General features: G+C 46.7%; 1 protein-coding gene and 1 non-coding gene across 8 annotated transcripts in view; both read left to right on the forward strand.

The window, feature by feature from the left end:
- MGAT5 (alpha-1,6-mannosylglycoprotein 6-beta-N-acetylglucosaminyltransferase) overlaps positions 1 to 18,314 on the forward strand; it is a 450,048-nt gene that overhangs the window by 426,416 nt on the left and 5,318 nt on the right. For all 7 annotated transcript variants that reach the window (XM_023730183.1, XM_023730185.1, XM_023730187.1 and 4 more), the window contains 2 exons: positions 2,464 to 2,538; positions 15,230 to 15,387. In XM_023730183.1, the coding sequence (XP_023585951.1) occupies positions 2,464 to 2,538; positions 15,230 to 15,387 (233 nt within the window). The remainder of the gene's footprint in view (positions 1 to 2,463; positions 2,539 to 15,229; positions 15,388 to 18,314) is intronic.
- On the forward strand, positions 16,656 to 16,726 carry TRNAG-UCC (transfer RNA glycine (anticodon UCC)). The gene has a single exon. It is a non-coding gene; the product is annotated as a tRNA-Gly (tRNA).

Below are 18,314 nucleotides of genomic sequence, written 5' to 3' on the forward strand. Positions count from 1 at the left end.
AGCAGGATAACCAACACTCCCTTGCTTCTCCACATCTGGCCCTACATGGGTTTCTCAGTGATTAGATATGGTTCCAGCAACCCCTTTCATGCCACCCCAAAAGAGACCTTGACTTGTTCCAGAAGACTGTTATGCAGAAAAACTGTCAACTGTCCCCACCCCCATCTGCACAACAGCTCCAGTGTGAGAGGCTTGTCAATTCTCTTCACCCCCAAACCCAGAGGTCTGGAGAGCTTTCTCACACAGAGGACCCTGCTCCCATCTTCCTCATCAGGATGGCTAGTGGGGCTCACTGGCAGAGGTGGCTTAAGAATACAGTTGCTTTTTTTTTGCTTTTTCTTTATAGGAAAATTGTTTGGCTTCATATCCTTTAAAACAATGTACTGGCCACAAAGCGATTAATGAGTCAGCATCCCTTTGGTGAACCTGGTCTTAGTCGGTAGGAGAACAGAGGAAGAACCATTCCTCCTAATTTACTGCATTGAGCGTTTTGGGTTAATTTGCTTTTGTTTTCTCATGGATGCTCTGGAATATGTTGCAGGAAAGGCTTGGGGTTTCAGCCTGCTTCCCACCACATAACTGGTTCTCTTGGTCTCATGGGAGGTGGCCACCAGTGTTTGTTCATGTCACCGCAGAAACTTGACTTGTCCACTTGTAAAAGAGCCCAAATGTGCAACGTACCCTGTTGTAGGTAGTACTTTTTATTTCTTCTGTAAACCTTTGAGAGGATGTATGTCTCTAAACTAGTTATAGAAAGCTTCTGGAGTCAACCAGGAATTGAGCAAATAAATATCCTTTAAAAGATAAGAAAATTTTTACATTTAGCATGAAGGTCAGAGAGGTCAGAGCAAGTGCAAAAGCTTAAGAAGAGAAGGAGCATGTTTGGAACATGGACATCAGTGTTTCAAAGCACGCTGAGCTCTTCAGAGATGAGCTGTCTAGAAACAGTCATCTCTGTTCTTGCAGAAAAGTTTTGCCATGATACTACAGTACTTATGGCTTAGTCTCTTCTAGTTCTGTCCAGATGGACTTGAGCAGAGTTATGAGCTGGTATGGTTGAGGTGCAACCTGGGTGATGCACCATCTAGTTGTGCATTTGAAAATGCATTATGATGTCATAAAATCATGATTGAAGACTAGTTCAAATGTACAGTAATGTATGAGTCAGCACACAAAAAAGAGGAAGAGAATGCCCTGAGACCATCTACTTGGCTTCCCACTAAAGGATGTCTTCCCTGTCGATTGTCCACTTTCAGGAGTCTCCAACTCACAGATATTTTGTGTAGTTCCCTAACCTGTAGATTCAGTATAGGCAAGGACAGACTTAAGAGGGGGATAGGGAAGATACCTGTCTACCCTTCTACTGAAAGCTGCTGTTGGACTCTCTGAAGCTCTAACTGACCTGGATCGCTGGAAATTCCTATTTCACTTTGGTAATGCCAGCTGGCAGTGCTCCTGATAACACAGGCCTCATGGTGTTGGCACAAACACTGTGCAGCAGAGATCAAACCCACATTTCTTCCCCTTCCCTCAAGTGTCACAGTATTGATCAGATTGCCTCCTCCACCCGCATGAAGTACTTTCTAGGATTTTCCACTGCCCTCAAATCAAGTCTAGGCCCGTTAGTATAGAAATCTACTCAACCTCCCATCCAGCCTTGTTTCACCAGCCTCCTTTGGTCTGGGTGCTAGCCTCTGGCTGTCCATCTTCCACGTCTAATCTCACACTCCTCACTCCACCTGGAGCTACTGGCATTCCCCAGTCTTCGGCTAGAGTCATACCTGGCCTTTAAAGCCCAGCATGAGCAGAAGCTTTGACCTTCTGGCTTCCCAGGACCGTCTAGCTGAACTCTCTGTGACACTTTATGTCTGTTTTTTCATTAAGAGTCCTTTGGATACATGCTGGCCTCACCTCCTAACACAGACCTGTGCTTTTGGCATTTCATGGGTCCTTGAGCTGCTCACCGTATGCCTTTGTCAGAGCAGTGACCATTCATTCATTCAGCAGATGTTTGCTAAGTTCCTACATGTGCCACACCAAGCTCAGCGCCAGGATATGCAAAGGACCCAATGCCTTGGGCCCTGCCCCATAGAGCTTACCTTCTAGCAAGTGACAGTCACCACCTTTTGTTGAATGCCTACTATGTGCTTGACACTGAACTAAGTACTTCACTTTTTTTAACTATATGGAGTCTTCACCATAGCCTAAAAAAGATGGGCTTTTCTTATAACTGTATTATGCATGAGCTACCTGAGGCTCAAGATGGCAGATAGTTTTCTCAGGGTCCTACAGCTAACAAGGAGCAGAGTGAGGTTGTGAATCCCAGTCTGTTGACCTCGAAGTCCACAGCCTAACCCTCAGTATGCAGGCACCTGCGTGTCGAGTGAATCAGTGGATGACTGGGAGAATGCGGGGTGCCCTCTGTGTCTTCCTCTCTCATAGTTCCATGTTCTGTTCCCACAGACTGAGCCGTACATGCCGTATGAATTCACATGTGAGGGGATGCTACAGAGAATCAACGCTTTCATCGAAAAACAGGTAAGGCTGTTTGAAAGTCAGTCTGCCTTTGCTCCATCCTGCTTCCTGTTATCCTAGAACGTCCTCAAGAACAGTTAAGAGCTTTCCATGATTATATGGTTATTTTCCTGCTTTGGAAGACTACCAAAGCCTACTAAAGGCTGGTTTGGACTTCTAAAGCCTGCACTCTCCTGGTCACCCAAGGGCATTAGTCTTTCCCTTGGGTAAGTTTGTAATTTAGTTCTTTAGTATGACCTTTGTGTGAAAGGTCAAACAGAAACTTGTAACAGGAGAGACTTGCTGAGCAAAATGAAGACCTCTTCAACTGTCAGGACCTATGCCCTTGACTGAATTCTGAGGGGCGTCATGAAGACTTTTGGGGAGACAAAGAGATGACCTGTGGTTCTGCCTGCTCTTCATTTCTCCCCCGGAGAGAGGCAACAACTAAAATCAGTAGTTTCCAGAGATCCTTTAATAGTGAATGTTCAGTAATTCTAAAACTCTTAGTAAGTCTTATTGGTTTTCACATATCTTTAAAAACAGAACCCTTTTTCAAATAAAACCTTACATGAAACCTAAATATGTAAAGTAGATAAAAGTGGAACTTCAGTTCTGAAGCAGGAGAGGATTCTGGAAGCACCATTACTCCCAACAGAATTTGTAAACTACAGATTGTGTGCATAGACATAAAGGCCCAGAGTGCCACTGGCCATCATGTTTGTAACACTTTAATTCCTTTGAGCTTCAAAAAGCCACACAGAGCTGGAAATAGACTCAGAACCCCTGTGGGTAGGGGAATATGAACTTCTTGACCAGATTCCAGAAATAGGGGGCTCCCTTAAAGTGTAAAGCAGAGTGTTTCAGGGCAATCGAGATCTTACACCATAGTGGGTAAGGGTTATGCAGGCTGAAAAGAGAAACAGTGTGTTGAAAGTGTAAGTAGGCATAGATTGTAGGCCCAAAGTAGGTTACGGAGGAAGAGTTGGAGATTGGAGGAGACTGTAAGTTTGGCAAGCAGCCAACAGCTCTTGGTGCTGCTGTTGGAGATTGGGGGCTGTGGGATAGGGTCCCCAAGGTGATGTTCCTGGTATCCTGAGTTCTCTTTAGCAGAACCTAAGGAGAGGACACACTTGAGAGTCCAGCTTCCTGGGTTCAAATCCAGCACCAGAAGTTTCTGACTGTGTGACTCTGGGCCACGTTACTCAACCTCTCTGTGCCTTAGTGTCCTCTGTAAAATAAGGATGATAAGAGGACTTGCCTCCTAGGGCTGTTGTGGGGATCACATGAGGAAACACGTGTGAAGGCCTGGCGCATAGTATCAATAAATGCAAGCTAATCCTGTTGATCACTTAACAGACTTCCCCTGAGGGCGAAGCATTCAAACCCTTATCTCATTTAGTCTTCATAGGATGCCTAAGTTAAGAATGCTTTACTTATCTTACCCTTATCATCATAACTCAGGTAGCCATATATGTACAAACCTTGCAGTACCTCATCTCATTTGACCGCCCTGTCATCCTGGGTGGTGGTCTTATTAATCCCTTTCTCTCAGCATGGAAACTGAGCCTCACAGTCGCAGGGCTGGTTCTATCCAAGGCCAAAGCTGGCACCAGCAGCCTGGCCGTGCCCTTGGGAGCTGACAGCTCCCAGAGCTGCATTTCCATCTCCTCTGGCCTAAGAGGTGCAGAGAGGGGCTGCTGTGGCCATCTTTGGCCGGGCGTGGGTTTCAAGGTTATCTTAGCTTCCTACTGCTAAGTGGGAAGTCACAAGTGGGTGACTTTAACAAACAGAAATGTATTTTCTCACAGTTCTGGAGGCTAGAAGTCCAAATTCAGGACACCTGGCTCTAGGGGAAGGCTCTCTTTGTCCGCTCTGGGGGAAAAGCCATGTCTCAACTTCTCTGGCCCTGGCGTTTCTTGACAATCTCCATCCATCTTTCCCCATTTGTGCTTGCTTGTTTCTATCTAATCTGCTCTTTTTATGTCTCAAAAGTGATTCAGTTTCACGCACAGCCTACACTCGGGTGTGTCATTAACATAACAAAGAAAATGGGATTGCGTTTATAGGTATAGGTGTTGGGATCCCAACACAAAATTTAAGGGGACACAGTTTAATGCATAACAAAGCTGTCTCTGCCCTATCATTACAGATACCTGCAGCTGCTTCTGAAACCCATCTCCTGTTTTTCTGTCTTTGCTCTCTAAGGGAAAATTGGTACTCACCACCACTCTTAAAACAACTTTCTCAGACTTGTTTGCAGGCTGCCTTTATTTCTTCTCTGAGTCTTTTGAAGCCCACCTCCACAGCTAGTCCTTAAAGATATGCTTGTCCTCTGGGGTCTGTTCTCCATAAATCTATTGCTAGGTTTCCTTTCAAACAGAAAGCTCCCATTCCCAAAATAGACCTTGGAAGATGCTCCCTAGCTCAGGGGCCATGCCTAGCTTGTTCGTGTCTGTATCCCACATGTCTGGCACAAGGTAGGTGTACAGTAACTGCCAATTTAATGAACGAATAAGTGAATGAGAGGGTGAGTGAGTGGGTGTGCTTTTTATTCACATGGGCTGGGAGCCAGGAAGCTCATCTTGAACTTGGTAATTGGGAAAACATGTTACTAAAATGGTCTCCTGGAAAACATGCTAACAAAACTGGCCTTTTATACCACCTTCTAGGTATTAATTTCTATGCTGTGATGTGCAGTTCACATCAGTCCAGAGATTTCTTTTTTGCTTGCTGTTGTTTATTCATTCATTCACTCCATTTGGCGGCTAGAGTATGCATGTACTGTGCTGGGAGATGGGGAAGCAGAGAGGTCAGAGGCTCAGTCCCTGCCCTTGGGCTGCTTCGAGCTTCCAGTAGGAGGCAGTCAAGTACACAAGCAGTGCCACTGGTGTAATTGTGATGTAGCCGGATGCTGTGGGATCACATAACCTAGAATGCAGGGAGGGAGGAAGGGACGGTGTCTTAATCAGGGCTCTCTAGAGAAACATACCCAGTAAAATAGATCTATATATACACCAGGGAGGAGGTGGACATTGGTGGTTCAATAGTAGAATTTTCACCTTCCATGCAGGAGACCAGGGGTCGATTCCTGACCAGTGCACCTCATGTGCAGCCATCACCCATCTGTCAGTGGAGGCTTGCACGTTGCCGTGGTGCTGAACAGGTTTCAATGGAGCTTCCAGTCTAAGACAGACTAGGAGGAAAGGCCTGGCAATCTACTTACAAAAATCAACCAGTGGAAACCCAATGGATCACAATAGTCTGATCTGCAGTTGATCTTGGGGATGGCGCAGGACCAGGCAGCATTTCATTTCATTGTGTATGGGGTTGTCGTGAGTCAGTGGCTAACTGGACAGTAGTTAACAACGTAGAAAGACAGAGATCGATTTACTTTGAGGAACTGGCACACACAATTGTGGCTGTCCTAAATCTGTAGGTCAGGCAACAAAAAGAGTGAGGGAGTTCAGGCAAAATGTCTATTTATAGTCTATTTATAGAACACACCCTAGGGAGACTCCTTTTTGCTCTTAAGACCTTCGCCTGATTGGATGAGTCCCACACGTTATGGGAGATAGTCTGCTTGGTTAAGACCAACTGACTTAATCGTATGTAACTACAGCAACGAGACTAGTGTTTGACCAAACAAGTGGGCACCATAGCCTAGCCAAGTTGACGTACAATTCACCATCCCAGATGGGGAGAATACATCCAGGGGCCTCTTGCAGAAGGTGTATCCTGAAGGCAAACTGAGGGTACCAGGAGGGCTGTACAAGTCAAGATGAAAAGATGGGAAGAAGAGAGATCAAGGTGAATTATAGATGTTTAGCTGTGACTGAGGAAGAGAGGTGAGAGACGAGGCTGGAGGAGGAGACAGATCACAAAGAGACTCTGAGACTGGGCTGAAGAATTCAGGTTCAATTCTAGGACAGTGGGAAGCTAAAGAAGGGTTTTAATGTGGATAAGGGACAGTGATACTGTCAGATTTGTTTTAGAAAAATCACCCTAGGAATTTTGTGTGTTTGGGGCAATTCTTATTAAACATTCTCCCAGTGCTGCTAAACGAGTCATAAAACCAGTTGCCATTGAGTCACTTCAACTCATGGTGACCCCATGTGTGTAGGGTAGAACCGCTCCCTAGTGTTTTCAAGGGTGTGAGCTTTAGGCAGGATATCACCAGGCATGTCTTCCCGAGACACCTCTGGGTGGGTTCAAATCACCAACTTTTTGGCTAGTACTCAAGCACTTAACCATCTGTGCCACCCAAGGCCTCCAAATGAGTAATAAAGGCACTATTTTAAGTTTATCTCAGGGTCTAGGGATAGATGCTTTTAGACCCCAAAATGTTCCCCCAGTGTCCTGAGGGAAACAGGAGGCCAAGACCACATTAGTTCACAGATTGGGCCTTCTACCTCTAACTATTAGCCCAAGGTCCTGGTATTTTACAGCTTGGGCTGTTCAATATTTTGCCAGCTAGAAGACTATCTTCAAAGAGCAACCAGGGTGGAGAGAGGGGTATTTCTGGTGTGAACAGGAAAACCTCAAGCTCCAAGGAGGGGGAGTGGTGGCTCAGCTGCTCTTTGCTGCAACTGTAGGAGCGCTGGTAGCTCTAATTAAGCTGAACGCTGCCCTCGGAGCTCTCCTATGATCTGCAAGGGAAACAAGGAAGCTTTTCTCCAAGAAACCCTTCAAGGTTGTCCATCTCCACTCACCCAAAGCCACCGGAGCCAGAGGAAGCCAGCTGACGGCCCCTGAGAAAGCGACAGGCTGAATGCATAGCTGGGCAGTGGACAGCAGAAGGCCTGACTCATAACTGCCAACCTGGCCACAGGCACCCAACAGGAAACACTCCCAGTGTCCCCCCCTTTCCCTTCACTGTACTGACCATGCTGATTTGGATTGCATGCTCATTCAAAGTCAGCTCTCTCAAAGAGACGCTGCCTCCAGCAGTGGGGGAGTTAGTGCCAAGGCAAAAATCCCTTGTAACCTAAGATTAAGAGCACCATTCTCCCTAACTTAAGTGTATCTCAGCCTGTGAAGATTTTCCTTGTGCATTTCTTGGGGAAGACTTAAGTATTTGCTTCAGGCCTGCTACAGAGAGTGTAGCAGGTTCCTTTGAAGGAATGGCAGTGTTCAGATTAACTTCTGAAAACGATCCACATGCTCTTCACCTCTGTACTTACTGTAAAGACCCAGTAAATAGGATGGTCAGAGTAACATTATTTTGCAAAAAGCCATGTAACTCATTTGAAAAGCATTCTGGTAATATGGAAAAAGAAGACAGAAGAAGAATGATGCATTTGAACTATGGTGTTGGCAAAGAATATTGCCAAGCCCTGTCTTTCCAGGAGCCTCTGGGTGGATTCGAACAGCTAGCTTTTTGGTTAACAGTCAAGCTCTTAACTATTTGCGCCGCCCAGGGACTCCTTTGCGTAGACTCCTAGGAATGGAGGAGTATGATAGGTTTAACACTCTTGAGAGTGAGCTTGTTGGCTCATTTTTTTTGTTTTTATTTTATTTTTTTTATTGTGCTTTAGGTGTGAGTTTACAGCTCAAGTTAGTTTCTCATACAAACATTTATACACACATTGTTATGTGACCCTAGTTGCTCTCCCGATATAGTGACAGCACACTCCTCCTTCCCACCCCAGATTTCCTGCATCTTTTCCCTCTCTGCCTCCTCATCTCACCTCCAGACAGGAGCTGCCCATTTAGTCTTGTGTATCTACTTGAACTAAGAAACACACTCTTCATGAGTATCGTTTTATGTCTTATAGTCCAGTCTAACCTTTGTCTGAAGAGTTGGCTTCAGGAATGGTTTTAGTTCTGGGTTAACAGTCTGGCGGCCATGTCTTTTGGGGTTCCTCCAGTCTCAGTCAGACCATTAAGTTTGGTCCTTACTAGAATTTGAGTTCTGCACCCCACTTTTCTCCTGCTCCATCAGGGACTCTCTGTTGTGTTCCCTGTCAGGGCAGTCATTGGTGGTAGCTGGGCACCATCTAGTTCTTCTGGTCTCAGCTTGTTGGCTCATTTGATTTGAGTGTGTAGAGATCATCATTGGAAATTAGTCCTTGCTGCTCTGCTTCACAGCTACCTTCCCTCTTGCTATTGTGGAGACAAATTCATGCTCACTGGCTGGGAAACAACCCTGGGGTTGTCTGTGGACAAAGTCCGCTTCCTTTTGAGGGACAGCACAGGCTGAGAACTGTGGGCACCAACAGGCAGCTGAAGTGTGTTTAATTCACACTTAATCAATATTTATTAACACCTTTTCTGTACCAGGCACAAAGTATCAAATGCCCTCAACTCCTCAAATAGCTGGTTGAACTTGACCCAAACCCCATTTTCATGAGCTGGGAACGCCCTCTCCTTTTTTTCAAATTTCTGACCTTTCTTCCTGATTCTGTCCCCAGACCTAACATCTTGGTTCCAAACAACACGGGTCTCCACAGAAATTCACTTGCACCTAATAGATCATGGAGTTAGTAACTCTACTCAGGGGCAGTGGTAGTTCAGTGGTAGAATTCTCCCCTTCTGTGCAGGAGACCTGGATTCAATTCCTGATGGATGCACCTCATGTACAGCTACCAGTACCTGACAGTGGAGGTTTGCATATTGCCATGATGCTGAACAGGTTTCAGCAGAGCTTCCAGTGTAAGAGGGACTAGGAAGAAAGATCTGGTGATCTACTTCTGAAAATCAGCCCATGAAAGCCCTATGGATCACAAAGGTTTGATCCATAGCCCATCATGGGGATGGCACAGGACAGGAGAGCATTTTGTTCTCTTGTGCATGGAATCATCGTGAGTCAGGGGTCACCATGAGTTGGGGGCCGACTTGACGGCAGCTAACAGTAGCAACAACAACAGTAGCTGTACTAAAGCTTTGGCCACCACTAGGTATGGAGCGTTTGTAGGAAGACCCATCATGCACTACGCAGCGTTCTCTCACTGGCTCTTCTCTTCCAGCTCCTCCCCTAGTTCCTCTCTCCCAGCAAACAGCACCACTCCCTTGCTCACCACCCCCGCCCCCACAAGTTTCGTCCAGTTCCTTTGGTATTTTTGTGAATAACGTTTTCTCAGTGCCGTTACTTAGCCTTCATTACAAAGCCACCTCCCTTACCTGTTCTTCACAGTGAGTTGTGTTCATTTGTTCAGAACATCGCTTGTTCTGATTAATTTGTTGACTAATAGACCTTTCTTACTGCAATTACTACATGGAAATTTCAGGATAGTCAAGCAAGTTTAGGGAAATTTGGTTACTGGTTGAAATAATTCTTAGAGAGCAATGCAGATGTTCTGTGTTCTAAACAGACTTGTTAGCCAGATTGGAAATGACTTGTTATAGCTCATTCCGGCTGGATAGGAGCATCGCTGGGTTGGAATGTCTTCTTTTTATACTATCAAAGCTTCAGAATACCAAAACCACTCAATGCAGTTCAGTAGCTCTTTATTGAACACCAGTTATCTGCAAAACCACTGCCTCCTACTCAGTCCCTATCTCCTGGAGCCTTTTCTGACCACCAGGACCAAAACTCCTCCCTTCCCCACAGAGTTAATCATTTCCCCCCTGTAAGCGGCCTTTATATCTTACTGGGACATCTTACTGTTTTGTACTCCTCTGTATTGTTTTTAAATACCTGCCTATCGTACTAGACTGTTCACTGATCCTTTGAGCCCAGAGACTGTGTCTCATTTATGTTTGTATTTTCAGCACCCACTATAAGGACTTAATAGTTATTTGGAAAGCTTTGAATGAATGAATGAGAAAGAACCTTCAAAGCCAACATACGATATGAGTGTTTCATGGAGGTTTGTTGAGCAGAGTTGCTTGAGTCTGGTCTGAGTCTCCATCATCTCTTACCTGGATTGTTCCAGTAGCTTCCTAGGTGTCCCTCTGCCCCTGCTTTTGCCCTTGCAGTCTGTTCTCAACACAGCAGACCCTTTTGCTCCTCTATCTAGAACTTTCGGTGGCTCCCATCTAACTCCAGATAAAAGCCAAAGCTTTTATGTTGGCCTGAAAAGCCCTATGTGCTCTGACTCCCTGTGACCTCCCTGAACCCATAGCTACCTACTCCCACCCCCAACACAGACACTCTCTGCTCAAGCCAGACAGAACCCCCTGCTCTTCCTGGAACATGCTAGCATGCTTCCTTGTCAGATCTTGATTTTCCATCTGCATGGAATGTTCTTCCCAGGTATTTGCATGACTCACTCCTTTACTTCCTAGACTGTTTTTTTAATCAGATGGCTGGGGACCAGAACGTTAGCCCTGATCTTGACACTCCCTCCTGCCTTATCTTGTGTCATGCTTGTTGATGGCACCTTCAAGCCTTCTGAGGAAACATGGGCCAGGGAGTTGGGGGCTACCCTCTGTTCACTTTTTCCTCCTTCTGGCTGGTTCCTCCTTCCGATGGTTCACCAAGCTTTAAGAAGGTCCTCTTGCTGTTTGTACTCTTCCTGATCCAACTCCTCAAAAGCATACAGACTCCTGAGAGGGTGCCAAACCAGCCCCCATGAGCCGTGAACAAGGGTGACAGGAGCTGAGTCATTGTGTATAACTGAGCTAAGGGTGGTTGGTTAAAAGTAACCTTGAAAAGGTTGACTGCTGTCGTTCACCAAGAAATAAACACATCGGGCAGATCAGCCTGGCAGCGTAACTTTAAGGACATTTCCCTTTGTCCTGACTTTGCAGTGCCATCTTGCCCTTCTTGGGAATTTGTTTATCCAGGGCTGTCCCAGCTTCTCCATTTCCCTCCAATGAAGTGCCTCTGAAAGCTGTGCAGGGCACAGGCAACCCTTCTGAGTAGGGGTAAGAAGAAGGAAACAAGTGTTTATGGAATGCCTATTTGCCAGGCATTTGTTCAGCTCCATTACTTACAATCTGTTATCACTCTGCAGAAGAGATGATAGAGACAAGACAAGACTGAAATGGGGCTCCACGTGGTGGCTCCACATGGTGGAGCCAGACTCAGAATCTGGTCTTTCTGACTTTAATTGCATTCTTTTGTCATGTCACCTCCTAGTCTGACAAAGCTGAAGCTCTCCTAGCTTCATTTTCATCCCTTGTGCTGCATCCTAAAGGAGCCCTGGTGATGCAAACAGTTAAGCACTCAGCTGCTAACCAAAAGGTTGGCAGTTCAAACCCACTCAGCAGCTCCGTGAGAGAGTGATCTGGTGGTCTGCTTTTATAGAGATTACAGACAAGAAAACCCTATGGTGCAGTTCTGCTCTGTTACATGGGGTAGCTATGAGTTGAAATCATCAACTTGATGGCACCTAACAACAACAACACTGCTTCCCATACCACGCGAGGCTGGGAGTGAATAAGTAACAACATTTTTTAAGAGTCCCCCGAACTCAAGAGATGCACAGATATCATTCACAGCTCTGTTTGTAGGTGTCATATAAGGAGAGTTGTTCCATGGTTTTCTTTAAAAAACAAAGAAAAAAAAACAGTTGCTGTCTAGTCGAATCCTCCTCATGGCAACCCCATGTGTGTCACAGTAGAACTATGCTTCATAGGGTATTCAGTGGCCGTGATCTTTCTTCCGTGGCGCCTGTGGGTGGACTCAAACCTCCAACCTTTCAGCAGCCAAGCGCATTAACTTTTTGTGCCACCCAGGGACTCCTACAGTTTTCTGGTTGTTAGGTGCCATCAAGTCAGTTCTGACTCATAGCAACAGAACAAAACATTGCCTGATCCTGTGCCATCCTCACAATCACTGTTATGCTTGAGCCTGTTGTTGCAGCCACTGTGTCAGTCCATCTCATTGAGGGTCTTCTTTCTCACTGACCCTCTACTCTACCAAGCATAATGTCCTTCTCCAGGGACTGATCCCTCCTGATAACATGTCCAAAGTATGTGATATGAAGTTTTGCCATCCTTGCTTCTAAGGAGCATTCTGGCTATACTTCTTCTAAGGCAGATTTGTTCGTTCTTTTGGCAGTCCATGATATATTCAATATTCTTCTCTATGATTTTCTCACAAGCCATGAAAACCAGAATTCGAGCCTTCAGCCTCTGTGGGTTTCCACTTCCCAGACTAATCCAGGTTTGGGCCAAGCTAGGTCTTGGAAACAGAGAAGTTCTCACTTGGCTTCTAGTGATATTGACGACATGATCTGATCCAGATTTCCTGGTTATTTGCCTATTCAGTAGAATCACACAGTAGACTTTGGTGTACAATGGATTTAAAATCTCTTTATTATAATATTTAAAGCCTGTATTTCGTTATCACATTGCCCCAAAGGATTATAAGCAAAGTTGCTTGCATTAGCCATCCAAAAAAAGGAAAAAACAACACTTAGCCTTTTCCAAATGTCCACATGCCCACTCACCTCTGATCAGCGGTAGCTAGCATTGATCACTTTGTGTTTTCATTTTTCCTCTTTGGTGACAGCTGTCCCGATGGGGTGGGCAGAGAGCCAAGGCCAGCCAGGAAGTGTTGATATACTGTCATGTAAGAGAGTGACGCTGTCAGTGAACATTATATTGCAGGCCAGACTTATTGTACTACCTGTGACTTAGCACAGGTGTGGATTTTGCTCAAGATCATCATGAATAGAAGGAGCCAGATAAGGATCTTCCTGCCTGGTGGTCTGTTTCTGGTAGTGCCCCGGACTGTGTGGTGGGACAATCTGCTTACCCTGCCACCACGGATCACTTTCAAAAGATTAATATGGATTCTAATATCCCTGAATAATCCAGCGTATTTCTATCATCTCTGAACTGTTAGATCCTTCTAGAATCTTCTTCTGTTTTCAGCTTATATGAATCCAGGTTCTACATTTCCTGCCCACTGTGCAATGAAGGGAGCCCTGGTGGCGCAGTGGTGAAGAACTCAGCTACTAACCAAAAGGTCGGCAGTTTGAATCTACCACCACTCCTTGGAAACCCTCTGGGGCGGTTCTACTCTGTCCTACAGGGTCGCTATGAGTTGGAATCGACTCAGCGGCACGGCAATGGGTTTTTTTGTTTCTCTTTTTTTGGTGCAGTGAGGAATTTCTGTTTGCTAACCTCCAAACTTGCTCTGGTTCGAGCAGCCGAGTCCCTGTGGGTGGACCTTCAGTTTGTTTCCGGTTGTTTACTTCCCCTGTAACAACATTGCTGTTAATATCCTCGTGTCAGTTTCTCTGCATGTGTTCCAGTATGTAGTGGGATGAATTCCTAGAGGTGGATTCAGAGCCCAGGGTCTCACCACCAGGGGGCCCTCCTGAGAGCCCACCCATCCCACAGAAGTTACAGGCAGCAGTTGGGTACCCAAGGATGCTGAGGAGTTCGCTAGGACTCCATTGACAAAGGCGCAGGCAGAGCAACCTCAGGTGCCCGGTGGTATGTGAGTTCCTATCCCTGGTGCTTGCTCAGGGTTGCTTTGGGCAGAGCTGAAATAAAACAGTGGTCACAGGCCAGAGAGGGAGCTTCCCTCTGCTCACCTGCTGCCCTCCTGATCCCTACTCCCCCCTTTCTTCTCACCCCCCAGCTTCTCTTTCTAACCAGGCTGATTGTCCATCCTGCTTCACACTTCCTGGCACCCAGCCGTCTCTACCCACTCACGTGTCTTCCTGGGATGTGTTAGTTCCCTCCACTCCCTCTAGGTCCTGGGAATGACCAGCCCTGCCCCATTCTGAGCCCCCTTCTGTGCTGTGAGGATGCCCCTCTTTGCAATAGCTGCCATGTCACTTTGTCTTATCACAGATTGCTCACACTGTCTCTCTCTAGTTGTATTAGTGAAGTATTGTGAGTTTTAATCAACCAACAAGTGCTGAGTCCCTACCAAGGACGTGACAGCATGTTAGGTTGTATCGGAGATGCCTACAGACTTCTCTATGTGATCCTTAGCCTCACAGAGTCACAGTTCTGCCACTGAGCTAAAACTAGCACACCCAAAGCAATGTCGCCTTAGGTAACTGCCAAGTTAGATAGGCACTGAAAATGTCTTTGGGATTAGAGAGGAGGGAAACTGGAGGAAAGCAAAACAGCTGGTGAAAGTGGGCCTGGAAATGGGCCTTCAAGGGTGGGAGGCTTTAAATAGCTAGATTGTGTAATCGTTGATGAGGATGATGATGATAATGAATAGCCAGCCTTTACTGACAGAAACAGGAGTCCCTGGGTGATGCAAATGGTTAAACACTCAGCTACTAACCGAAAGTTCTAGTCTACCTAGAGGCACCTTGGAAGAAAGGCCTGATGATCTACTTCCGAAAGGTCACAGCCCTTGAAAACCCTGTGGAGCGCAGTGAGACACACGTGGGGTCACCATGAGTCAGGATCAACTCTACAGCAACTGGTTGTTTTGGTTTACTGGCAGGCACATGCATTATCTCTCGTCCTGGAGCCCAGTGTGGGAGATACTAAAGTCCCAATTTTGTAGTTGAGGAAACCGATGGTTAGAAAGGTCAACCTGTTGCCATCAAATCAATTCCGACTCATAGTGACCCTATAGGACAGAATAGAACTGCCCCATAGGGTTTCCAAGGAGCAGCTGGTGGATTTGAACTGCCAACATTTTGGTTAGCAGCCAAGCTCTTAACCCCTGAGCCACCAGAGCCTGGATTCCAGCTCAGGCTTGTCTGACCCCAAGCTCTTCCTCTTCACTGCTCCCTCACATCATGGTGCCTTCTGTTGTTGGGATTTCCTAATGGATGGACAGATGGGACAGGGGATCCCAGTTGCATCCTTGGTTCCTTGGCTGATGGCTTCATTGTCATTCCAGGACTTCTGCCACGGGCAGGTGATGTGGCCACCTCTCAGTGCCCTGCAGGTCAAGCTTGCTGAGCCTGGGAAGTCCTGCAAGCAGGTGTGCCAGGAGAGCCAGCTCATCTGTGAGCCATCCTTCTTCCAGCACCTCAACAAGGACAAGGACATGCTCAAGTAAGTGCCCGTGAGGTGGGAGGCCGCCTCTCCTTCTCAGTTCAAGTTGGGTGGAGAGGTGCGAGTTTTCAGTTTTCCAGGTTTGTAAGCTTTGGGGCAAAGAAGTGGTGGGAAGGGCAGCAGTTTACAGCATGATTCCTCCCAGAGAGAGTGAGCCACATGTTTTTATTGTCAGGTGGGATGAGGTCACCTGGCATGATGATGTAGTTTAGAATTAGAATGACGGGGGGAGGGTGTATTTGCAGAAATAACACCATGTCTGGGCTTGGCGATTATGGGAGGTGTTCAGTTTACGAATACGTCACTCAAGGACTGTGGGAGCCGAGATGGGCACAGAGCCACAGGCCTGGATAGACCCTGCTGTTATAGATTGAATTGTGTCCCCCAAAATATGTCTTGGAATCCTAACCCTATACCTGTGGATGTAATCCCATTTGGGAATAGGATTTCCCTTGTTTTGTTAATGAGGCCACATCAGTGTAGGGTATGTCTTAACCACCTTTGAGATATAAAAGAAGCAGATTAGGCACAGACAAGCAATTACAAATGGGGAAGAGATCCATGGCACATGCAGATCTCCAGGAAATGTCGAGAAGAATGCTAGAGAAGTTGAGACAAGGATTTTCCTTCAGAGCCGACAGAGAGACCCTTCCCCTAGAGCCGGCGCCCTGAATTCAGACTTCTAGCCTAAACTGTGAGAAAATAAATTTCTGTTCATGAAAGCCCCCCACCTGTGGTATTTGTGTTCAGCAGCACTAGGAGACTAAGGTACCCCTGCCGAGGCCCCTGTTAGCAGCTGTGTCTCCAGGTGGCCCCCATCAGAGCCTGAGCAGTCGGAGGGAAGAGGGGGTGACAGCCTTCCCCCTGGAGCCAGAGAGGAATGAGAAATATGGGCAAGGAGCTGGTACCAAACTGCCCATCACAGATTCCAAGTGCCACCGTCCTGTTCTGGCAGCCGTGGCCCCTTTTACACTTGTTAGTTCTTTTGTCATTCATTTCCCTTTGTGTTGCCATTTTGAGTTTGGCGTTTACAGTTCCCAGATTCTCTGGGTCATGGCCTCTGTCAGTCTCCCAGTTTTTAGAAAATATTGGTTAATTAAATAGCCTCCCCTTACCCAGTACCGTTATTTAGGTATTTTCCCCCAGGAGACTTGCCTATAAATAATAAGACACTGCTATCCCAACTCTGTAGGGTCGCTATGAGTTGGAATCGATTTGACGGCAACAGGTTTGTTTTTTGTTTGGTTTTTTTAATCCCAACTCTGAGGGCAGTGGTGGTTCAGTGGTAGAATTCTTGCCTTCCATGCAGGAGACCCAGGTTTGATTCCTGGCCGGTGCGCCGCAAGCACAGCCACCACCCATCTGTCCAGCGGAGGTTTCAGCATTGCTGTGATGCTGAACAGTTTTCAGCAGAGCTTCCAGACTAACAGACTAGGAGGAAAGGCTTGGAAATCTACTTCCAAAAAATCAGCCAGTAGAAACCCCATGGATCACAATAGTCTAATTCCATTGTGTGTGGTATTGCCATGAGTTGGGGGCCAACTTGACTTCAGCTAACAAAGACAACAAAACAATCCCAACTCCAGATACTCAGTTGGACAGTCAGACTGTCCCAGATGGTCTTGGAGAGGATGTTTAAAGAATGGAGTGGACTTGGCTTACAGCTTGCCTGCCCTTGCTCTGGCTTCATGCTTTATTAGAGAGAGCCGTTGGCCACACTGGCTGTCTGTGCACGGGGGTCTTGTCTGGTCCCTCCTATAAATTTTATTACTCTCAAGTGTTATATAAAACCCTTTTATAGAGAGAACATGGCCTGTAGCGTTTCACTCCTGAGTAGCGTTGCAGGGGATGTGATTTTTCATGTTCTTTTTATGTAAAGACAAGTTGCCTTGATTCCACCATCAAAACAGAAGCACAGATCAGGAGGGAGAGGTCAGTTGGTGCCCTGCTCTGTGACCAGTAAAACTTTGAGTGGGGTGGGCTGGTGGGCTGCTACTAATGGGAAGCCAGTAATGTTATTGGAAGCTTCTGTCTCCCCAGCGCAGACCCTGGATTCTAGGGTTCCAGGAGAGGCTTTCCACTGGTTCCTTTGTAAACAGCTCCCATAGCAGGTGGCTTTTTGAGAACCCTGATATCTTCTATGTTTGCATCAAAACTCTGAAGGGCCAGGACATATAGTACAGCTCCTTCCCCAGCTCTGGGAACAGTGCATTCTAGAAATGGACCCAAATGTGACTTCTGACCAGCGTGCTTCCTATCCTAGCCAGTCAGCACCCAGGGCCCTTGGCCAGGGTACGGTGATTGATCACGGCAGGGTACAGAGCTAGCACAGGGCTCCCCACAGCTGGCCTACCTCAGAGACAAGGGCTTCATTGTCATTATCATTGTCTAGGCCCAGCAGGGGGCAGGGGAACCAAAATATCTGCCAGTGGCAAGTTCCCTCCATTTCATCAGTTTTCTCCTCTGTAAAATGGGCACATTCTAGGTGATGGTGCAATAATGTCCAGCCCATACTAAAGCCAGATCAGAACAGCCCCTCTTCCAGAAGACCTGGGGCAGAGGAGCAGGCCCAGCCTCTCAGCCACCTGGCTGAGCCTGGACAAGCCAGTCCCCAGCCCTGCCTCCCTCTCCTCCTCGATGCACCTTGCAGAGTCCTAGAGAGCAGATGGACTCAGTATGGGGCTGTCCTGCCTGCCTGGCCTCTGTGCCTGTGGTTGCTGACGACCCCCTCAATGTAGATATGTGTCTTTTCCTGCAATAAGGATGGAATGAATGCTAATTTTGCAATAAAGCCACCTGAAATTAATTCTCTGAGCATAAGAGCCCTGCTGAATAACTTGTTTGTGCATTTGTAAATACTGATAATGTCGTAAAACCCACACTATCTGGCAGTCTATTGAGTACCTTCTCAGTATGGAGGTACTCCT

This window comes from Trichechus manatus, unplaced genomic scaffold (assembly GCF_000243295.1).
Source record: "Trichechus manatus latirostris isolate Lorelei unplaced genomic scaffold, TriManLat1.0 scaffold00033, whole genome shotgun sequence".
Taxonomy (NCBI): Eukaryota; Metazoa; Chordata; class Mammalia; order Sirenia; family Trichechidae; genus Trichechus; species Trichechus manatus.